General features: G+C 56.2%; 1 protein-coding gene and 1 pseudogene across 3 annotated transcripts in view; one reads left to right on the forward strand and one right to left on the reverse strand.

Annotated features, from left to right (window-relative positions):
• Positions 1-18,647, reverse strand: part of SH3RF3 (SH3 domain containing ring finger 3) — a 206,834-nt gene extending 188,187 nt beyond the window's left edge. For all 3 annotated transcript variants that reach the window (XM_060309733.1, XM_060309732.1, XM_030845045.2), the window contains exon 1: positions 17,113-18,647. In XM_060309733.1, the coding sequence (XP_060165716.1) occupies positions 17,113-17,634 (522 nt within the window). In that variant the 5' untranslated portion in view covers positions 17,635-18,647. The remainder of the gene's footprint in view (positions 1-17,112) is intronic.
• Positions 17,633-18,932, forward strand: LOC132598268 (collagen alpha-2(I) chain-like; annotated as a pseudogene).
• The last annotated feature ends 965 nt before the right edge of the window (positions 18,933-19,897 follow it).

The following is a 19,897-nucleotide window of genomic DNA, read 5'->3' on the forward strand; positions in this document are numbered from 1 at the left end:
AACTGCTCTCCACACCCTCTGCTGCAGGGTCACTTCAATGGAAATGCCTGTGACTGGGAAACGGGAAAGTTGGCTCAAAGCCACCAGAAAAGGAACGGGTTTTGCCAAAACCAAAGGAAGCAGCTACGATTCAGTTCTCTGCACATTCATGTATTTCATGGGAACACAAAATGGGATTTTCACAAACAAATCCACATAAAACACAAATAGAAAGTCTTCAATCTATGAAAGAGACTCAGCCAGGAGCAAGCCGTCCAGCCTCCTCCTCCCAATCTGGAGTGTGTTAGGACCTGAAAGGCCATCTGGGGCACAGGGCAGGGGCCTGCGAGGGCACTGGGAGGGGCAGGGCCTCCGGAAGGCATCACCAGGACCAAAGTCCCAGAGGCCCAGACAATGTTTCCAGATGTTGTCTGGAAACGTCTGCCAGACAACAGATGGTAAGGAGGAAACGGCATATCTGTCCTGTGTCCAGATGAACTTACTGTCCCACTTCGGGCTTGAGGGTCCTGACGCTGCCGTGAGCCCAGACGCCAGCATCCTTCTGAGAAGGACAGAAAGAAGGAGCAAAGGCTTGGAGCACAGGGAAGGCAACACACCGCTCCTTTCCTCTGCCCCTGCAGAGTAACTGACAGCAAACCCCATCATTTTGTTCGAAGATGACAAAAACTCTGAATTCCAAGCAGACTGCAGACAAGACACAGACATGACAAAGAAATATAAGAACAGTCAACCAGACAGACACTTGCAACCAATAAAAACCCGGTGAGCTGTTTACACTCTGTAAATAACTCAGAAAAGTCGAAAAGCAAGCGGGGCCTCCACGAACCCCCCCCCCCACCCTCCCCTCACTCAGACCCACCCTGGCTGCAGTCCCACCCGGGCCCAGACTTGCCCAAGCTCCTGGGCTTGGGAAGCCGTCCTGTTCACCTGCGGGCCTCTGAGTCCCCAAGCCCATTGCGCCCTCTGAACCGAGAGGATAACTGCATGTCCCCGCCAGCTCAGAAGTCTGCCCGGGGACTGACCCTGAGTCCCGCTTCATCACCTCCACCGTCATCACCTCCATTACCGTCATGACCTCCATGACCTCTATTACCACCATCACCTCCATCACCTCCATCACCTCCAAAACCTCCATTACCGTCATGACCTCCCTGACCTCCCTGACCTCCATCACCACCATCACCTCCATCACACCATCATCAAGGGCACCCTCACAGCACAGGACAGGGGAGCCGTCCTGAGATCCTGGAATCCACCGGGAAGTGCTATGAACTTAGCAAAAGCAGCTCTCCTCCTCCTGGTCACACAGATACATCCTGGCCGTGCTGAACTATCAGAGACAGCATCCAAAGGTGGGCTCTAATCACAGTGAAGCCACAGCTCAGGTCATTAGGTAACTCCTGGCAAGGCTGCTCTGTGGAAAAGGGCTGACCCCTCCCAGGACTCCTCGGCCCAGAGGCGTTGAGAAGCCCAGGGAGGGTCGCCTAAACCCTTCTGTCCCCTCCAGGAGGCGAGGAAGCTGGGGGAGGGGAGCCCTGGAGATGCAGCAGGGGTGCATCAGGGTGCAAAGTCATTTGTGTGCAAAGACCATTCTCACTGTGCATCCTGACACCACACAGCTGCCCCAGGAAGGCGGAGAATCCTTCTCAGGCCAAGAGGAAGGCTAGTCGTGTTGACGGCTGCTCACCAGGTAGTCCTGGATGTCAAAACAGGCCAAGAAAGGCCCTTGCTCCTGGACTGACGGGTCCACGGCCGGAGGGACAGACGCCCGTCCTTGCTGGGGGATCTACATCATCAACTCTCAACTGCAAAGCCCACCCAGGTGGTCTGGACCCACCTGCACAGCTTCGACAGGCTTATCAGTAAGTTACAGACTTAACCAGGAAATCTGGACAGGATTTTGCCTCTTTATTCCAAGTGTGATGAGGGGAATCTACAGCTGAGTGGGTTTTCAGGGCAGAGGTCCCCAGTCCCAGGAGTGACAACAGAGGCACAATAACAGCCTTGGAGGGGCTGCGTCCCTCATAACCCCAAGTGGCCGCAGCAGCCTCCCCGCCCACCTCCTGCCCACCTTCCCCATCAGGTGCACGAGACACAACACTCTCTATGGACACACAAAGCCATGGGGTGCCTGTCCACCCCGACGGAACAGCAACTGCTTGGAGGAGAGGCTGCGCTGAATGATGGGACAGAGCATGAATGACCCAGATTTCCACGGTGACAGCCACCCAAGCCCAACTAAGCAGTCAGCCCAGGCCCGGGACTCTCGGAAATGGGGTCTGTGGGCAGCACAGGACAGGGGCCCAGAGCATGAAGTGGGTCAGAGTGACATATGTGAAGGTCCTCGGTCACCATCACAGCCCCCGAGGTAACATTACAGCAACCTGGGGAATCTATTCAGGGTTCTCATTCCAGCTGATAAGAACATGCTGGGCACCATGACTCGAAGCCCCATCCACCAAAGAGACCGTGGCACCCTCCCAAGTCAGAGCTGCCAATCCTTCCCGGCAGGGAGCAAGCTGAAGGAATATGCAATCCCTGTGTGATTTCAGGGAGAAATCGGCCTTTGTTAACCTTTATTCGGAGGTCTTCAAATAGGACAGTATTCAAACTGAAAAACACATGCAGCTGTTATCAATAAATCAGGAGCCACTGGTTTGAACCCATCATCAGGGAAGTTACAACAACCCTTCACACCACTTTTCTTTTTAAAGTTTTTCTTTTTTTTTTTGATGTGGACCATTTTTAAAGTCTTTATTGAATTTGTTACAATATTGCTTGCGTTTTATGTTTTGGTTTTTTGGCCGGGAGGCATGTGGGCTTTTAGCTCCTCTGACCAAGGATCGAACCCGCACCCCCTGCACTGGAAGGCAAAGTCCCAACCACTGGACCACCAGGGAAGTCCCCGCATCACTTTTCTGAAAATGTAAAATTCATGCCTTAGGGCTCACACTCAGGGACTCTGCCCTGAATCATGCAAACGTCCTGACACAGACGCCTCGGGGCACTTGCTCCCCTGCGAGATCCCCACGTAGGATGCAGCACTGCCCCGTCAGCACCCAGGCCGGCGGGCCACCAGCAACTGGGAGACACGAAATGCACCCCAGCCTTGATGAGACGGTCTGACCCTCCCACCTACAGCTGCAGAGACCGGTGCCAAGCCCAGCCAGCGATTTCCACAGCTGGTTCCATCTGCAAAGGTAACCGCAAATTAGCCACAGAAGCGGGGAGGACGGCTCACAGCCAGCATTCCCTAAAGTGACAGCAAAGAGGGGAGACCCCTGCTTTCGCCAACATGGGGTACTTCATGCAGGAGCACAACAGGCCCACAGAGCAGCTTAGGGGCCCCCAGGGCGTCCCTGACTCACAGGACAACTCTAACTGCCATGAGTGACCCCCCAGTGACCAAGCACACCTCATCCTTGATGCAGTGAAGGCAGTGAATAAAGAGACGCCAAACCAAACAGTTAAGATAAAGCCCTGCAGTTTGGTAGGGGGAAGGGGGTGTATGCTGCATCAGTTACACAATTTACACACAGTGGCCCGTGCACCATTACACATGCACCGTTACACAGAAGCCACAGCAAAGCTCAACAGTATCATTCAGGATTGAATCACAGACCAGACACTCTGCTTGAAATAAATTGTAAGTAACAAAAGATATGTCCTCAAAGCAAAAGCACAACTTCAAAAGTCTACAATCATTTAAAATAGTCAGTGGGGTGCGGAGCTGCTGTCCCATTGGAGGGGACAGCAGGGGACACCCAGGCCCCACCCAGGCCCACTCCAGCCGGAATCGGTAACTGAATTTCCCATGAAATGCTAACTCTTTGTTAAATAATGCCATTTAAAGAGAATGATAGCCCCCACAGCCTGGAATATAAATCTGGTAACATGCCAAGTGGATCAGAAAAAGCAACAGTCCAATTTCCATGCAGTGAATTTTCAAACGCTCCCCTAACCCGGCTGCGCCCCGGACGCCGCCCCGAGGGCACGTCAGCCCCGAGGCCGCACTGCCTGGTCGTCCCTGAGATGAGCTCAGAGTCTCCCACCCCGGCATCACCCCCCACCACGAAGGCCTGCAGGTGACGGAGAAGGGAAGCACCCCTCCCCCACGGTACGCCTGCCGCCGCAGAAAACGGACACCCGGGCAGGCGACAGTTTTGTAACCACTTACCTCTGGGACTCTGGGCCCTCCTCCTACCAACAGCTGGATTTCACTCCATCCCGGGCGGGGTGGTGAGGGGGCAGGACTCCGTGCCCGTCAGGACCCCGAGAACAGCCTGCGGACGAGGAGGCCTGGCGGGAAACCCGCGCTCTCGGGGTTCAGCGGGATCCTCAGCACGCCTTCCTGAAGCCCCCACCGGTCACCGCACTGAGGCCCCCAGAGCCTGTGCTGTCCGCACATGCCGTCACTGCGGCGGCTCCGAGGCTGTCCTGGCGTCGCCCCAGACCCTCCAAAAGCGCATTACGTGGGCACAGATCGCCCGAGGGGTAAAGAGCTCGCGAGACTTCAGCCCCTGACCGAGGGGTAAAGAGCTCGCGAGACTTCAGCCCCTAACCGCGGTGTCTGGAGCTCCACCGCCAACGCCGCCGCCCCCAGCCGGCTCCACGGCCACTGGCGGCCCTTGGAACTGGGCTGAGGTGTGTCGGCGTGTGACACACGCAGCAGGCTCCGCACTGAGCCTGGACAAAGAAGGCAAAGCACCCGTTAACGTTCTGTACTGAGTGATGCTCACGTGCTCACACTTTGGATGAAGTGGGTTAAATAAGACACATTATTAAACCAATTTCATCTGTTGCTTTTTAACTTTTGTAATGTGGCCACTAGAAAATTTTAAATTTCACAGTTGGCCCACATTCTACTCCTACAGACAGTGCTGCCTGGAGTATAAAATTCAGAATCCGAGCCATCAGAAGACTTTATTTGAACACATGGTTAATCCGTTAGCTTTTTGTAAATGTTTCTGAGACATGTAAGTGCAGATGTCCACGGGAAAAATTCTGTATTCCGTCCGTTTCCATGACCACAAATTGTGGAGCCCTGAGGAAATCTGGGCCCGATTTTAACGCTCAGTCCAGGGTGGGAAGCCTCAGATGGACGGCAGAGGCTGCTGCATAAGAAAACTGGACAGGAAGACACTGGCAGAGACCCGGGGTCACGGACCACATTTCCATAATGTTCGTTTCACCGTGTGACTGGAGAGCCCTTCAAACGTACAAAGAGCCCACGGCCAGTCTCCCCAGACTCGGGGCGGTCACCCGTGTCGCGCGGGCCTCTGCGGTGAGCGGCTACCTCCGGCTCCAGCCCTGAGTGACAGCACGCCTCCCTCCCCGCTCTCCACGCCGCCCAGCTCTCCCTCCACATACTCTCCTTACATTCCGCCGGGAAATCCTCCTGCCAGCCAGCCTCTTTGACAATGTAGCAAGCGACAGCAGGGCGTTTTCTGGTTTCTCCCCCAGGTGGGCAGCCTGGTGAGGAGGAAACGATGGGACCTCGGAGGTGACGGGAGAAGGACTTGACCCCCAGCTCACACCTTGCCGTTCCGCCCAAGCAGAGCCCAGAGTCAGCCTGGGTACAGGCCCCACTGCACCCCCAGCTGTGCTGGTTCCTGCACTCCTCTGGGCCTGCAGAGTGGGGGCAGTCACAGTGCCCAGGTCACTGAGCTGTCACAGGGACTGAGTGAATTAATGAGCTGAATGTATTGCTTCTGTACGAAACTCTTTCCTAAAGGAGTTATTTTTAAGCGAACGAATGAGCAGAACAGTGTCAGGCTCCTAAATAAAATGGCTGCAAAAGACCCTCTGTCTCCAGGTCCCCTGTCCAGCTGGTCACCGACCCTCCTTCCAAGACCACGTCTGCTCCAAGCACCTCGGGACCCCAGGCCTCCACGTCCGTGTTCCCTCTCTACCCGGCCGGCTCCCAGGTGGCAGGGCTCCCCAGGCCTCTGCGCTTGTCTGCGAGCTGGGAGGGGCTTCCAGGAGACATCTCCCCAATCCCTCCAAACTTTCCCGGCCTCTGTGGTTTGGGCCGGTACTGCCCAAGGCCGGCGTCCACACCGCCTGAGGACTCTGACAAGCCAATGCCCGGCTGCACCGGGACCGGGCACGTCAGGACCTCTGGGATGGGCCACGCTGCAGCATTTGGGGGATTTCAACGTGCAGCCCAAGTCCAGGAGCACCGGGCTAACACCGGACTATGGCTGCAATGCTTTCAAGGACGATTTCTTCCATAGGTAAAGACATCCTCTATAGATTGCAAAGAAAGCTCACTGCCTTTTTTTAGCCTAAATTCATCCAATTAGAGGATAAAATACACACATCACAAAACGTCTCCACTGAAGCTGAGCTTGTTCAGCTGCCACTTCACTCGCTCTCTTGGCCGCATCCCCATAATGCCCGCAGCCTAAGCTCCAGGGGGTCAGAGACTGGATGTCAGCCTCTGCAAGGTCACAGGGCCGCGTGGACGCCCAGAGGGGAGGCACAGCCCTCCTCACCCGGAACACAGGCGGGGGGCACAGAGCAGGCACTCGGGACAGCGACCCGAGCTCCTGTCTCTGCCTGTCCCTGAGGGAGGGAGCCCCGCACCCGTGGTTGGTGAGGCGCTGCGGGAACCCCTGAGCTGAGGGGGTTACAAGTACAGATGACTGTCAACGTGAATGCAAACAGCAGCACGCTTAATCAATGACGGAGGCTCTCATTAACCGAGTCCAGGAGCCAAGGCCCAGGGGGACGGGCGGTGCTCCCAACATCCGGCGGAGGCTCTCATTAACCGAGTCCAGGAGCCAAGCCCAGTGGGACGGGCGGTGCTCCCAACGTCCAGTGGAGACGTCGGAACGGTCAGGTGGGCGACGGCCGGGGCAGCGCTCAGCCAGGCCGCTGGGCCCGCTGCCCGCCCCTCCCCCGCCCTGGAGCCCAGAGCACCAGCGGATGGATAAACAGAGAAGGGAGAGAGGAAGGAAGGGCCTGGAGCTGAAGCTGGACAGTGCAGACGGGGTCTCAGACCACAGCTCACCTGGGCTCGGCCTGCTCCGCAAAGAACAAAAACAGGACTGCTTTTCCTTGGTAGAGTCACCAATCAGAGCCATTCCACAGCCTGTCGATTCACCTAAAATAAATGTTTAAACCAGCGAGGTCTCTGACACTGCAAATATCTGAGACTTGAGAGAACACCAGCTGTAACCAGCGCAGCAGCTTCACTTTCGAATACGCCCCCGTTGCGTCCTGTCTCCTAAGTCCTGGGTGTGTGTGTCAGCCTTAGAAATGATCCCTTTCCCGTTTTTAAATGCTGCGGTTTCTGCCCGACTAATGCCATCTTTAATTATACATCATCGAGCACCTTACCGTGATCTAATGGGGTCCATCACTCATCAAAATGGCCCCATGGGCAACCACGGTCCCCAGAGCCAGTTACGCAAACCTCGCTCCATTTGTAACTTATAAAATGATAATATATATGTATGTTTTCTATATATCAGTATATGTGTGCGTGTACATATGTATGTACACGAATCCATTTACATACATTGAAGTGTATTCACTACTGCGTGACAATGAACAGGTGAGGCTCTAATTCCGGACAATTTACCTAAACAGCTGAGGATTAACCTCATAAGAGAAACTCAAGTTACTAAACCAAGTGCCCTAAGGCCTAGAATCAGAAAAATATAACTAGAAAGGCCACTCAGCGGACAATTAAGAATAAATCACTTTTGAAAGAACTGGGAATCGTGACAGCGTGAGACCTCGTACGTACGCCCTCTTGTATAATTGACGCGACATCTTTCTCTGGCCCCTTTGTGGGTCTGTGTTTAGAATTCCATTTAGGGCAGCAAGATTTTCACTCAACGTGAATCAGATGTGTTGACCAAGCAGCAGACGGGAAATAACAAAGACACAGAGCGTTTCTCTGCTGTGCAGGCAGCACAGCTCATCCCGGGCTGCCCGTGGCGCGTGGACCAGTCCTGCCTGCAGCGTGCTGTCCGTGCACCTGCTCCCCGAGGGCCCCAGCAGCGGCTCTCTGGACTCACGTCCTGCTAACAGGCCTCCCAGTGGCACCGATAGCTGTGATTCCAAGAAACAGGCATTTCGGCCATTTCTTTCTCCTTCTAAGGAGGTACAGCCAAAACCTCTCTCTTTTGGACAAAAAGAAGACCCACTCTCTGACTCACTCCAGGGTCACCAAGAGTGGAAAAAGGAATAGAAACCAGAAAAAAGGGAGAGCCCAGCCCTCCTGCCCACAGCCAGTGACTCCCCTGGGTGGGTGAGGCTTCCAGTCGCCTCCCCGGCTGGGGACACTGGGAGCAGAGTGAGCTGAAGGGGGCGGTTCGTTACTTTATCCCGAACACCCCAGAGTGTGTGGCTCCAGTGGGTGAGGCAGAATGAGATGAGAGGGACATCCCAAGCTTGGGGAGAAGGGATCGCAAGCAAACATCCATATGCAGACTCTGCGGGTCCCCCAGCCCTTGCCCCCAGGCCCCTCCCCAGGCTCCCAGCCCGACTCTGTTGGGGGTCATCCATTCCGTTACTTATTACAATGAAAACTCAAGGCTCAAGAGTAACACCAGCCCCGCCAGCCCCGCCAGCCCTGCTAGCAGAGGTTCCGAGGTGCTCATGCACAGCCGGGGTTCTCCCGGCTCCTTCTAGATAGGAAGCCGCCAGGCCACAGCCTTGAGGTGCCCAGGCGCCCACACTCTGCTTGGTCAGCACCTTGCAGATGAGGACTCTGCAGCACAGAGGTCACACCGCGCCCAGCACGGGCCCAGGCGCACCTCAAGGCTGTGTGGAGGGGGCATCAGCCTGGCCCCAGGCAGCCCACGTGCACCGATAACCATCACCTGTCCCGGCTGCCAAGGCCCTGCTCCTGCACAGGGTGCAGACCCAGGGAATGGCGCGGGCCTGACCCTGATGAACTTGCAATGTGCATGGGTGAAAAGACCCAAGACCCCGAAGGCAATCAGGGAATAGGTTCTGGAGCACAGACATTCAATGAGAATGTAGGAAACTGGCTCCGGGAGTGCACAGGGCCCGTGAGTGCCGGGAGGTAAATGGGGGACAGACAGTAAGGGCAGGGCAGCCGGGCGGGGGTGTAAGAAGCAGGACAGACCACGTGTGGATGCTCCTCTAAAGCATCCCAGGGACACAGGAAGGAGGCGTGGACACACCTGCGCTCGACGCTGGAGAAAGTGGTGGTCTGACGTAAGCCAAGGGCAAACGCCCAGCGGGAAGGAAGAGCAGGACAGTTACTGGCCGTGCAGCTGGGGCCCGGGTGGGGCAGGACAGGGACCTAGAACCTGCCCAAAGGGAAGAGTGGAGGGCACCTGTGGCCCAAACGGCATCGCAGGGCGGTCACCCAGCTCGGGGCACAGCAGACTGGGGACAGCGGCACCAGTGGGGAGTTTGGCCGGCAGGGACCCGGCCGGTGTTGCAGAGGCAGAAAGGAAGATGTTAACTGTCCCTCCCGGGAGTCATGATAAAACTTGGTGACACAGACACAGGTGAAGGGGGAAAATCAAAGACGACCCCAATTCCCAGAAGATGTCAATTCCAGGGCAGGCCCTTCCACTCAGCTCATCAGACAGCCCTGCCGTGAGCACGGGACCAGCCCAGAGGCCCAGGCTCACCTGTCTCCCCGTCCCACCTGTCTCACCCACAGCCCTCAGCTCCAGGCATGAAGGGTGCCGGGAGAGTCTGCCTGACCATGTCCTTTGCCCCACACCCGTCTCTTAGTTCAGAACCTTGTGCCACTTTTCTGCTGTGTCCAGATCCCGGCCTGGCACCTGACAGGCTCCTGGACACGAACATGACTCCGGGCCAGGTGGGCCCCTGGCTGCAGGTGGACACATGTCACTTTTAAAACTTCTTGCCCATTTATATTTTCAGCCTCAAACAAATCCCAAGTTTTCACACTTGCTATTTGGTTGAAAACCCAAACGTTGGCTTCCAAGCATAAGGTGCTGTCCTGCTTCTCACACTTACCTCATCCAACTTCTCCATCCTACAGATCCTGGGCACAAATGCAGCCCAGGCCCCAGCACCTCAGGCGCAGAGCAAGCCAGGGGTTGAAAAGGTAAAAGTCAAGCTGCTCAGGGAAAATGAACTCTGGTCATTCTAGGACTCCAGGCGGTTTTTATCCAAACTAGTCACCCAGGTCTCATCCTCACAACACTTACTTTAAATCTGACTTACTTTTTATTTAAATCTGTTCCAAATCAAACCTCACGTAACTGCCATAATTTTTTTAGTGGACCGCTTGGCATAAATAGAAGAGATCATTAAAGGAAACATGTGTTAACATAAAGCCCATCGCCAGGTGCCAGCAGGGACGTCTGTGGCCACCGCGGCAACCCCGCTGGGAGCAGCAGCGCCCTGTGTGACCTTCCCCCTCTCTGTCACCAGACCAGGTCACACTCCATCAGCGAGATGCCACCTCTGTGCTCACTGGTGGTCTGTTTCCAGGTGGTGTTAACAGGGCACAGGCCACGTGCCCCTCCGGTCCTGACACCTCATGCTGCACGCACACACTGGCTTTCGTTACCTTCAGACGGGCTTGGGGAGGGGAGACAGGTGCAATTTTTAGGTCACGTAGAATTGGGAGGATGATTATAAAGAGTTAAGGAATCCCACAGTTTATCCATAAACAGTAGATATTTATGTCTTATGTAGACGTCTCTGGAACACGTGTAGGGACAAGGTGGTGGTACTTCAGCTTTGTGTGTAGGAGAAGTGAACGCAAGGCAGCTGTTGCCGCCGGGACGTCTCCGCTGTTTCAGATGCGCCTCGTGCTGCATTTGCTGGTGAGGCGGCAGGCAAACTGTGCCACTTCCTAGGCCAAAATAATTCTTACCCCAAGTACCTGGTGCTGGCTGTAGTGCCTGGTACATAGTAGGTCCTCAGATATGCATTCAGTGAAGTAGAGAGACATGCATCACCGGCCCATCTGCACGGCTGTGTGACGGCCCCCTGTGCCCCCAGTATTCCCGCCCGGCTCGGCACCGCCCAAAACCCACCCTCCTGTCCCTAGCCCCTCGGCTCCACAACAACTCACACCTGCTTCTGGTGCCGGCGTGTTTCTAGATGTCACTCACTGCTTCTGTTGACCTGAATTCCCGCAGCGAATTCTAATTCACTGAAACTCACATACATTCACGGGAGCAGCGCACACACGTCCCAGAAGTAGAAGAGCCAAGATCCTAGTGTCTTCTGTTTGCAGATGAGCACCGTGGACTCATTCCCACCACAAACACTCGGCAGGCGAGAGAACCAGTGTCACTCATCACCCACACGCCAACGCGGCCAGAGTCCAGCTCAAAGATGCAGCCTGTGAGCAGAATCTGCACGAGCTGCTGCTTCACACACTCTTTTACTCCAACTTTGCTCAGAGGGAGAAGGGAGACATGTCACAGTTCTTAAGCCATTCCCCACAGCTGACACCTCCGACACCCTCGCCTTTCAAGGCGATTTAGGATTCCAACAGGACAGACGTCACGCGTGCATCAAGTTCTTCAAATCCGAAGATCTACCAAGGAAGGCAAATCTGACGAAAACTGACCTTTGTCCCTTCAAGCGCCATAAAGAGCGTTTCTCCCTAACTGAATCCTTGATGTTTTATTTCAAAAACGTACCTTGAAAAAGAGCACGTTAACTGCGAAAATAAAGATTAAATGCAGATTGAACTGAAGCGCACCCTTGAAACAACTGTATAATTGAGCCGCGATCTCGTCCTGCTCTGGCGAGCCTCACACGCTGGATGAGGAACAACACTGTGAGTCCGTCCTGCACACGAGGGAGGTGTAGATGGGCCACCTGTCCTGCAGACGCGCTCGCTGTGCTTCCCTCTCAGCACAGCCCCCACCAGTGTGCCGCACTGAGCAGGATCATGTTCCCGGATGCCTTCCTTAAAACAGATGAGCTTTTGGACTTTTTCTCATTTTAAAGACGCTTATAAGGATCAAGCACGCTACCTCGATAACAAAGATAATACCTGGAAGCAATTTAAAGGTGAAACAGATTCAAGCCCTTGGCTAGACGCTCATCAACACTCAACAATCCAGTCATGGGAACTCAGTAGACTTTGAACCTAGAGGCACAACATGCATCTCTCTACCTCTCTCTCTCTCTCTCTCTCTCTCTCTCTCTCTCTCTCACACACACACACACACCCCCCCCCGTAATTTAGGACACTGACCCCACTAGCAGTGAGGTGGGCCTGTGCAGCGCACCTCAGTGGTGATTCGAGGTTTCGAGATGCATGTTAGTGGTGGCACTGAGCCAACGGCCCACAGGGTGTGCTAAGCCTGCACCTGCATTGCCTCTGTCACCCGGTAAAGCAGACAGGTGCCCTCACTCACTGATTAACACACACCCCACCCCGTGCCAGGCCTGGCTGCCCACCAAGTCCCCCACCCTCCATCCTCACAGGACCCTGAGGAGCCCAGGGATCCCTCCCTCGCCTAGTCCGGGATGCTGGTGGGGCGGGGCCGCAGCCTCAGAGGGAGGTGGTCCTGGGTCCCAAAGCCCCCAGAGGTGGGCTGGTCCGGGCTCCGGCCAGATGGCCAAGTCAGGTCTGCTCCCCAACTTGGAGACTGACCACTTGGCCTCTCGGAATGTCACTCGGATGAGATGCCCAAGGCCCCCGCATCTAACCTTGAGACCCCTGGATGGGGCTGAGGTGACACCAGGATGGTGGCAGAGCAGAAGGATGGATGAGGACGCATCCCTGAGGACAGAACGGAGCCCCGGACAAACCCCAGGCACCCCGGACTCCAGACCTACGGCTGCCAGTGACCTGCCCCCAAAGCCACCGCACTCCCCGGGGACCCCCTCCACCGCACTCCGCACCAGCCCGCCCACAGCAGCCGAGCCAGAAGCAGCTGCAGCCGCGTGCAGAGTGGACCTCAGGGCCCAGGCCCCTTGCTTTCGGACCAGGGTCTCTGATTAACCAGGTTCGTGGTAGGGAGAGGCGTCTAACCAGGAAGCCAGTTAGCCGGTGCGTCCAGAGTTCACCTTTCAAGGTCACCCCAACTCCAGTGCCCCTGAGCGATGGGGTCTCGGAGCTCAGCTTCCCATGTGCTAACCAGCTGCCTCTCTGAGCTGCGGTCGGGAAGCAAGGAGACACACTTACACCGCCCGGCACGCCCTGCACACGGCAGACGCTCCATCAACAGTCACGCATCCCACCGCCCTTCTGAAAACACGTCCCGAAGGACTGGCCGTGCCTCATCTGTCACAAAGGCCGGCGTCTGCCCCGGCGTCACAGAGACCACGGTCACCACTGTCTGCCATCCCGGGAGCTGCCTGGCTTCCGTGAGGCCTCCAGGCCTCTTCTCTGGAGTCCCCGTTACACCCCAGACCAAGCCACAGCCACCCACCCCCACGACGCAGTAATGTCCTAACCCTAACCCTGCACCGGACAGCCAGGGCGTCCACCCTATGGAGGGCTGCCGCCTGGCCAGCCACTGCCCAGGCCATCACTCCTGCCCAGGGAGTCTGGATTCCCAAGCATGTTGATGCAAGTGTGCTTACATACTTACATATAAACATAAACTCTAATTAAACAGTATGCAAACCAAAGAAATCTAAGTGCACAAGAAGTCACTCTTTGGAAAACCAAGGTGACTGCTTAGGAAAGACTCAGCAAAGAGAGACAGCTTTAAAACTCACATCAGCAGGAACAAAACCAGAACACACTGAGGGGGGATTATTTAAAATCTGGAAGGTGCTCCACTCAGAATTTTTGGAAAGTCTCTTAGTTCTCAGTCCACTTGAAAGAAACAAATAGGAAATCATAGGTTGTGACTGAAAGACAGGTTAGAAGGCAAAGAACAGTCCAGATCCTGCATCCAAAAAATGGCGAGTTATTATACGTGTGTGTTTGCAAGATAAAATGTCTTATAGACACCATTTGTGTGATTCACTCCACTATCTCATTTCTGGGTCCCAGTCACACTGGCCGAGAGATACACAGGTTTCCAACTTAAACATCCCCAAGTAACTGCAGGCAAACTAAACAGGTTCTGACTCTGTTTCCCATCAGCAAGAGCCTTACCCAAGCCTTCCAGAGGTCTTTGATTGTGATGACGTCCTCCCTTTAACCTTCACAGAACTCTGGCCGACACCTGCCCCGTGCCCACAGGAACCTCCTGAGAGCACAACGGCTTCGGCCCCTAACGCCAGCTCCATCAGGGGACACACCCGCCTGGCTCACCCAGGATGGTGCCCGGCCCAGTGCAGGTACGTAGCAAAAGCTGTGTACGCCAAATACAAGGCAAGGGATTCCCACCAAAATAATCACAAAAAATTGGAACTGTCTGATATATTAGAGCCTTATTCAGACACATTAAAAAGTACTCTCTGAATTACTCAGTTGAGAACCTCAAAACCCTCCCGGAAAGACAAGTTGCACTGAAAACCTCCATCAATGTAGTTAGGGTGTTTAAGGGGTCACCTTGCAAAACTGTAAAACAGAACAAAAAACAGATTAGGCCAAGAAACTCAGCAATTGCGATGGCAGCGCATTCAAAGAGCTAAGGCGGCTCTGAGTGCCAGCACAGCATGGCAAGCATTTGCTAGCCTTGGGCATCGTAACACAGTGTAAAGGTTCCGGGGCAGCATAATTAACTGATCCCTGATGCCTCGTCTCAGAGGCACAGGTGAAAGCAGAGCTCCGCCCACCAGGCTGGAGGGTCCAGGCAACGCTGGTGAAAGATGTGAGTGAAAGGTGTGGAAAGTGCTTCAGGAACCAAACGGAGTGAGTACATTCCCAGCAGCTACCTGTCACTAAATTAACAAACATTTAAGCGGATACCTGCCGATCTACCCACCCAAAACGTCCACACGTCCCAAAGGAAGGTTGGAGCAGCATCTCAATGGGAAACGGGACTGTCTTATATTTACAGTCACCTACTACTAAGGCATATATGGTACCCGTTGATAACGAGTGCCCATCTATTCCACAGCACGCGGCAGCACCCGGGCCCAGGACTTCATCCAGTGGACAGTCAAGTACCAGAGCCTATTAGGAAGTGATGCTCAGTTGAAGGCTTTGCCGCCACACTCACAGACCTGCTTACAGTGCAGCCCTCTATGCGGGACGTCTGGTTGCCCAAAAAGACTCCCAATGACTATTGAAAATCAGTAGATTAAAGGCTAGATGATACTACAGTCTACAGGGCCACTACTTTTTCTTTCCTCTCTGAAAATCATCAAATGTAATATCGGATTTAATTCAGACTCTTCCTAGGACCCAAGCTTAGTCCCCCTGGTGAGTGGGACCTGGAAGAAAGGACCGGGGGTCACACTGAGATAACACAGGAAAAAGGAAATGTGTTCCAGAGTCCGCTAGGCTCAGACAGCCCTGGACATAGTCTGTTAGCTGTATGTATGTGTCCCGAGAGAAAGTCAACCAATCATCCCAAAATCCGGGCGACAAAAAATTATTAATTCCCTGGTACTAAGTGTTATGAATAAAAGTTGTAAGTTCAGCCCCTTCACAAACGTCTTTAAAGGCCACAAATGCCACGGAGCCCAGGAGCTGCCTCAAGGCCAGTTGTTACCCGCCGCCCTCCTGATCAAACACGACTCACAAAACGTCCCCACTAGAAGCGCCATTCCAAAAATCATTTAGTTCTCCGAGCAGGAAGAAGTAACCTGGTTATTTTGCAAATAAAGACCTCTAATTATAATACTTTAGATAATAACAGCAAGGCAGGAAAGAAAAGTTTGAAAATCTGTAATAAGAACACTTGTAGCTGGATTTAATCACAATTAAAACCAAATAAATTAACATCAACTCCCCTTCAGCAGTGACCCCATTTATAAACATTCCTTGACTATTCTTGACTTGAGAACGGGCATTCTCCCTGAGCCTCCATTTCCCTGATCTATAGGAAAAGTCCAGTGTGGCAAAGTCTGACTTTTAACTCCAAAGCTTAACCCTCAAGGGCTTAAGTTCCTAACCTCAGAGACACTGCAGTGCTGAGAAATTTGGATGGAGAACTTTCCCCTCACCTCAGCACTTCACATTTGGGAAGGATTATTTAAATGGTTTATACACCACCAGATCTTTAAAAGGTCAAAAGTAGAGGGACACGGTTGTGCTTTCTAAAGTGAATGATATTTGCAATAAACCAAGAATCTTTTCAAGCTTTTCTACATTTAAAGAAAATACAAAACATGAGTAGTTCCTTGTTTCTCACTTAAACCAGCATCCCACGGGCTCGCCTCCCTCCAGCAACAGTGCCCAAGGTGGCCGAGGGTGTGAAATGACACACTCTAAGTAGCTCTTGAAACCAAATCACCGGAACCCTCAAGATAAGGTCTTTGAAACAGAAGCAGTCCATGCTGTACAATGTAGCTGCACACACACACACACACACACACACACACCCCTCAAATAGCAACCCAGTGGAAACACAATGGGCCTGAGAACCCAGGGGAGGACCAGGGGCCAAGTCCAGAAGGGCTGAGCCAAGCATTCCTGGGCTCCAGGTTAACTTCTCCCCTCCTGCTAAAGGAGCTTGTACTTTGCGTTCTTGCAACCCAGGCACTCAGTTGCCTCTGCCAGGTCCTCCCTGGCCAGACACCAGGCAGGAGGCCCACCATCTTCCCAGCTGCCAGAACTTGGGAAAACACTAGATGCTAACTTCAGTCCAGGCGGGCGAGGGTGTGGGGAGGGCTGGTCTGGGGGTCCAGGAGAGGAAGGCTGTGTCTGGGGAGATGGAGGGCCCAGCAAAGTTAAAAGGTGGGGAAAGAGGCCCAGCCTTGCGAGGGACTGAAGGGGAGCAGGGGGGCAGGGAGCCTTGCCCGCCTCAGGGAGGGCGGGGGGCTGCCACACACGCACAGGCCACCACAGAGCAAGTGCAAGCGGAAGGGGATTCCAGGGGAGAGGATGGGCTGACGGCAGGTGCCAAAGAGAAGTTCAAAGGGGGGGGGGCGGAGGGGAGCACGTGATGTCCAAGAGTTGCCAAGTAGGACTTGGAAGGTTACACTCACGGAGTCCCTGGAGGGAAGCAAGTCGAGAAAGAAGGCCATCGCGTAGCACCTCTGGTCCCCTGCCCTTCCTCGCCGCCCTCCCCCCACCAACACTCACACCTCGGCGAAGCGCATACCCACCTTTGCTGGGGGCGCGCTCCTGCTGGCTGCCAGCTCGCGCAGGCTGGCGTTGGCGCTGGTCGCCGCGGGGAGGAGAACCGGGGAGCCAGAGGCGCTGCCCCCAGGACCCGCGAGCGCCGAGGCCTCTCCCGAACCGGGGCCGGGGCCCGGACCAGGACGCGCGGGTGGGCTGCTGCCAGGGCTGGTGCCGGCGCGGGGCCGCTGGCGGATGCCGTCCAGCAGGCGCACCAGCAGGATGTTGGCGGGCAGTTCGGCCACGCCGCAGCCCACGAGGATGCGGCACTCGGGGCAGCGCAGCTCGTGACGCGAGCACACGATGCTCTCCAGGCAGCGGCGGCAGAAGGTGTGCTGGCAGGGCAGCACCTTGGCCGTCGTATCCAGGCGCTCCAGGCACACGGAGCACTCCAGCAGGTCCAGGAGCGACGACTCGTCCATGTCCCCGCCCAGCCTGTCGCCGTCGCCCTCGCTCTGCGCAGCGGCGGCCGCCCTGGACGCGCACAGCCTGGGCGCTCCGAGCAGCATGGGGGCGGCGCCGGCGGCGGCGCGCACCTCTAGGTCCCGGGGCCGTTGCGGAGGCCGCCGCGGGCAGTGGGCGCCAGGGTCGCGCCCGAGCAGCCGCTGGGGAACCGGGCTGCGCTGCGACTTCCTTCTGTGCGGCTGGCAGCGCTAAGTGGTGCCAACCGGCCTGCGTGGCAGGGACCGGAGCTCCGAGCCCCGCGAGCCCCCTCCGGGCCGCCGAGCCCACCCAGTTCTTCGGCGCGAGGCGCCGCCGAATGCGGGCTACACCTGTCCCTCCGCGAGTCCGCCCCGCACGGAATCCAGCGGCGCTGCCTGTCGGGCACAACACCCGGCGGCTCTGCTTTCGCAGCGGCCAGTCCGATGCCGTGAAGGCGGGGGCGCAGCGTGCGCGCTCCCCCGCACCGCCTCTGTGCGCCCTTGGCCTGCCCGCGAGCGGCTGCCCAGCTGGCGCAGCGGGACCCCTCCTCGTCCTCGGCCGCGAGCACGTGCGCGGGGAGCGCGCGGAGGTCACGGTCACTGCGGGGCACGGGGAAGGGGCAGCTGCGCCCTGGAGCTGCCTCCGCCTGGGCGCACGCAGCCACCAGTCCTGCCGTTAGGGCGCTTCCAGGGTCCCCAGGAACTCCGGGGCGCTCTCCCGCGCAGGCCCGGGCCTGTCCCCTCTGGCGCCCGAGCCTCCCTTCGCTCTCCGTGAGCCTCGGAGCGGGATGTTTCCGCCTGACGCCGCCGCGAAGGAAAGTTTGGGCGGCGCTATGCGGACCGCCTCCCTGGGCAGCGCCGGCCAGGAGTCTGGGGACGCAGCCAACACCCGGGCATCCTCCTCGACGACGGCCCGGTCCCCTACCCGGCGGCGCGCGGAAGTGACAGCTCCGGAGCCGGGGTGGGCGCGGGGCGCCGGGCGAAGCGGAGGGGAGGGCGCTGAGGTCCTCCCGGCGACGCGCGTCCAAGACTGCGCCGCTGCCCGCCGGACCCCAGCCTCGCGCAGGGCGCCCTTGGGGACGCGCTCGACCCCCTTCTCGGGAGGCGCAGGCGAGGGGAGACGCGGTCTCCTTCCCGGCGCCCGCCTTCGGGCGCGTCAGAGCGACGCAAGAGCGCACGGAGGCCCGGGGGCCGCGGGGCCGCGGCCGGTGGCACAGATTCCCTGCCGAGCGCTGCCCCCTCGTGGCCGCTCTGGGCCCAGTCCGGGGTCGGCGCAGCCTGGTCCAGGGCAGGACGCTGGACCGTGCACATCTCCGAAAGAGGGCTACAACAGAAGGGCGCGAGGGCCCTACTCCCGGTCGGTCTGGCTGTCTTGCGGTTTGTGAAGCTAAGTGTAGCTTTTTTGACTTTCCAGGAAGAAAGTAATAGTTGTTGAGGCTTCAATGCCACGAACATGCATCTTTTTATTTAATCCTCTAAACGGCCCTGTCGGGTAATTATTTTAACCCCATTTTGCATGTGAGGAAGGTGAGGCTCAGAGTTATGAAATCATTGTGGCTGGATTTTGTTAATGTTTTTGTCTCCAGAACCGAATGCGTGGAAAAGGTCACAGTCCACTATGATACCAGCTCCCTGCAAGCCACATATTTTTACACTGTAATATCCCCAGTGCCTAGGGCAATGCCTGACACATAGTAGGTGTTCAATAAATATTTGTGAATTAATGAAAACACAGCCTCCAAATCCTCGCCTAGTGGCGATTTGAATGCACAGCTTAACGTCTGTGTTCCGGGTGTACTGAGTCACACCCTTGGTCCACGAAGTGAGGCTGCCAGTTCATGGAAACTTTGCTCCTGACCTCTGACGGCCGCAGGAGACTTGCCCCACCTGCCTTCCGGGTTCTCCTAATGCGGATTGTGCACGGTTATTCACATCAGCACTGCCAGTGAGAGACGGAGGCATCTCTCCCGTGCTGCCCGGGGACCCAGACCTTGGGCCAGGCCTCCCCTTAGGGGCCACACATGGCCCTCCTTCCACCCTTTGACCCGCACTCAGAATAACAAAGGACCCAGAATGCTTGATCCAAAAGCAGGTGGCATGGACACAGGACTCGGGGAAGCTGGGAGGGGTGGCAGAGAGCAGGGGCTGTCTAGGGTGACGTGCCCTGGCTGCTTTGGGTTTCAAGCAGCAGAAACCAGCTCTAGCAAGGTTTTAAAAGGAACCGAAGAGGTGATGGGAATCAGGACCCCAGGCTAAGAGCTGGGCCAGGGCACTGCAGGTGGGCCCCGGGGTGGGTGGTCTCCTTCCCTCTCTTGTACCAGCTGCCTCTACCTCCCAACCCACATGACAG

This window comes from Globicephala melas, chromosome 12 (genome assembly GCF_963455315.2).
Source record: "Globicephala melas chromosome 12, mGloMel1.2, whole genome shotgun sequence".
In the NCBI taxonomy this organism is placed as follows: Eukaryota; Metazoa; Chordata; class Mammalia; order Artiodactyla; family Delphinidae; genus Globicephala; species Globicephala melas.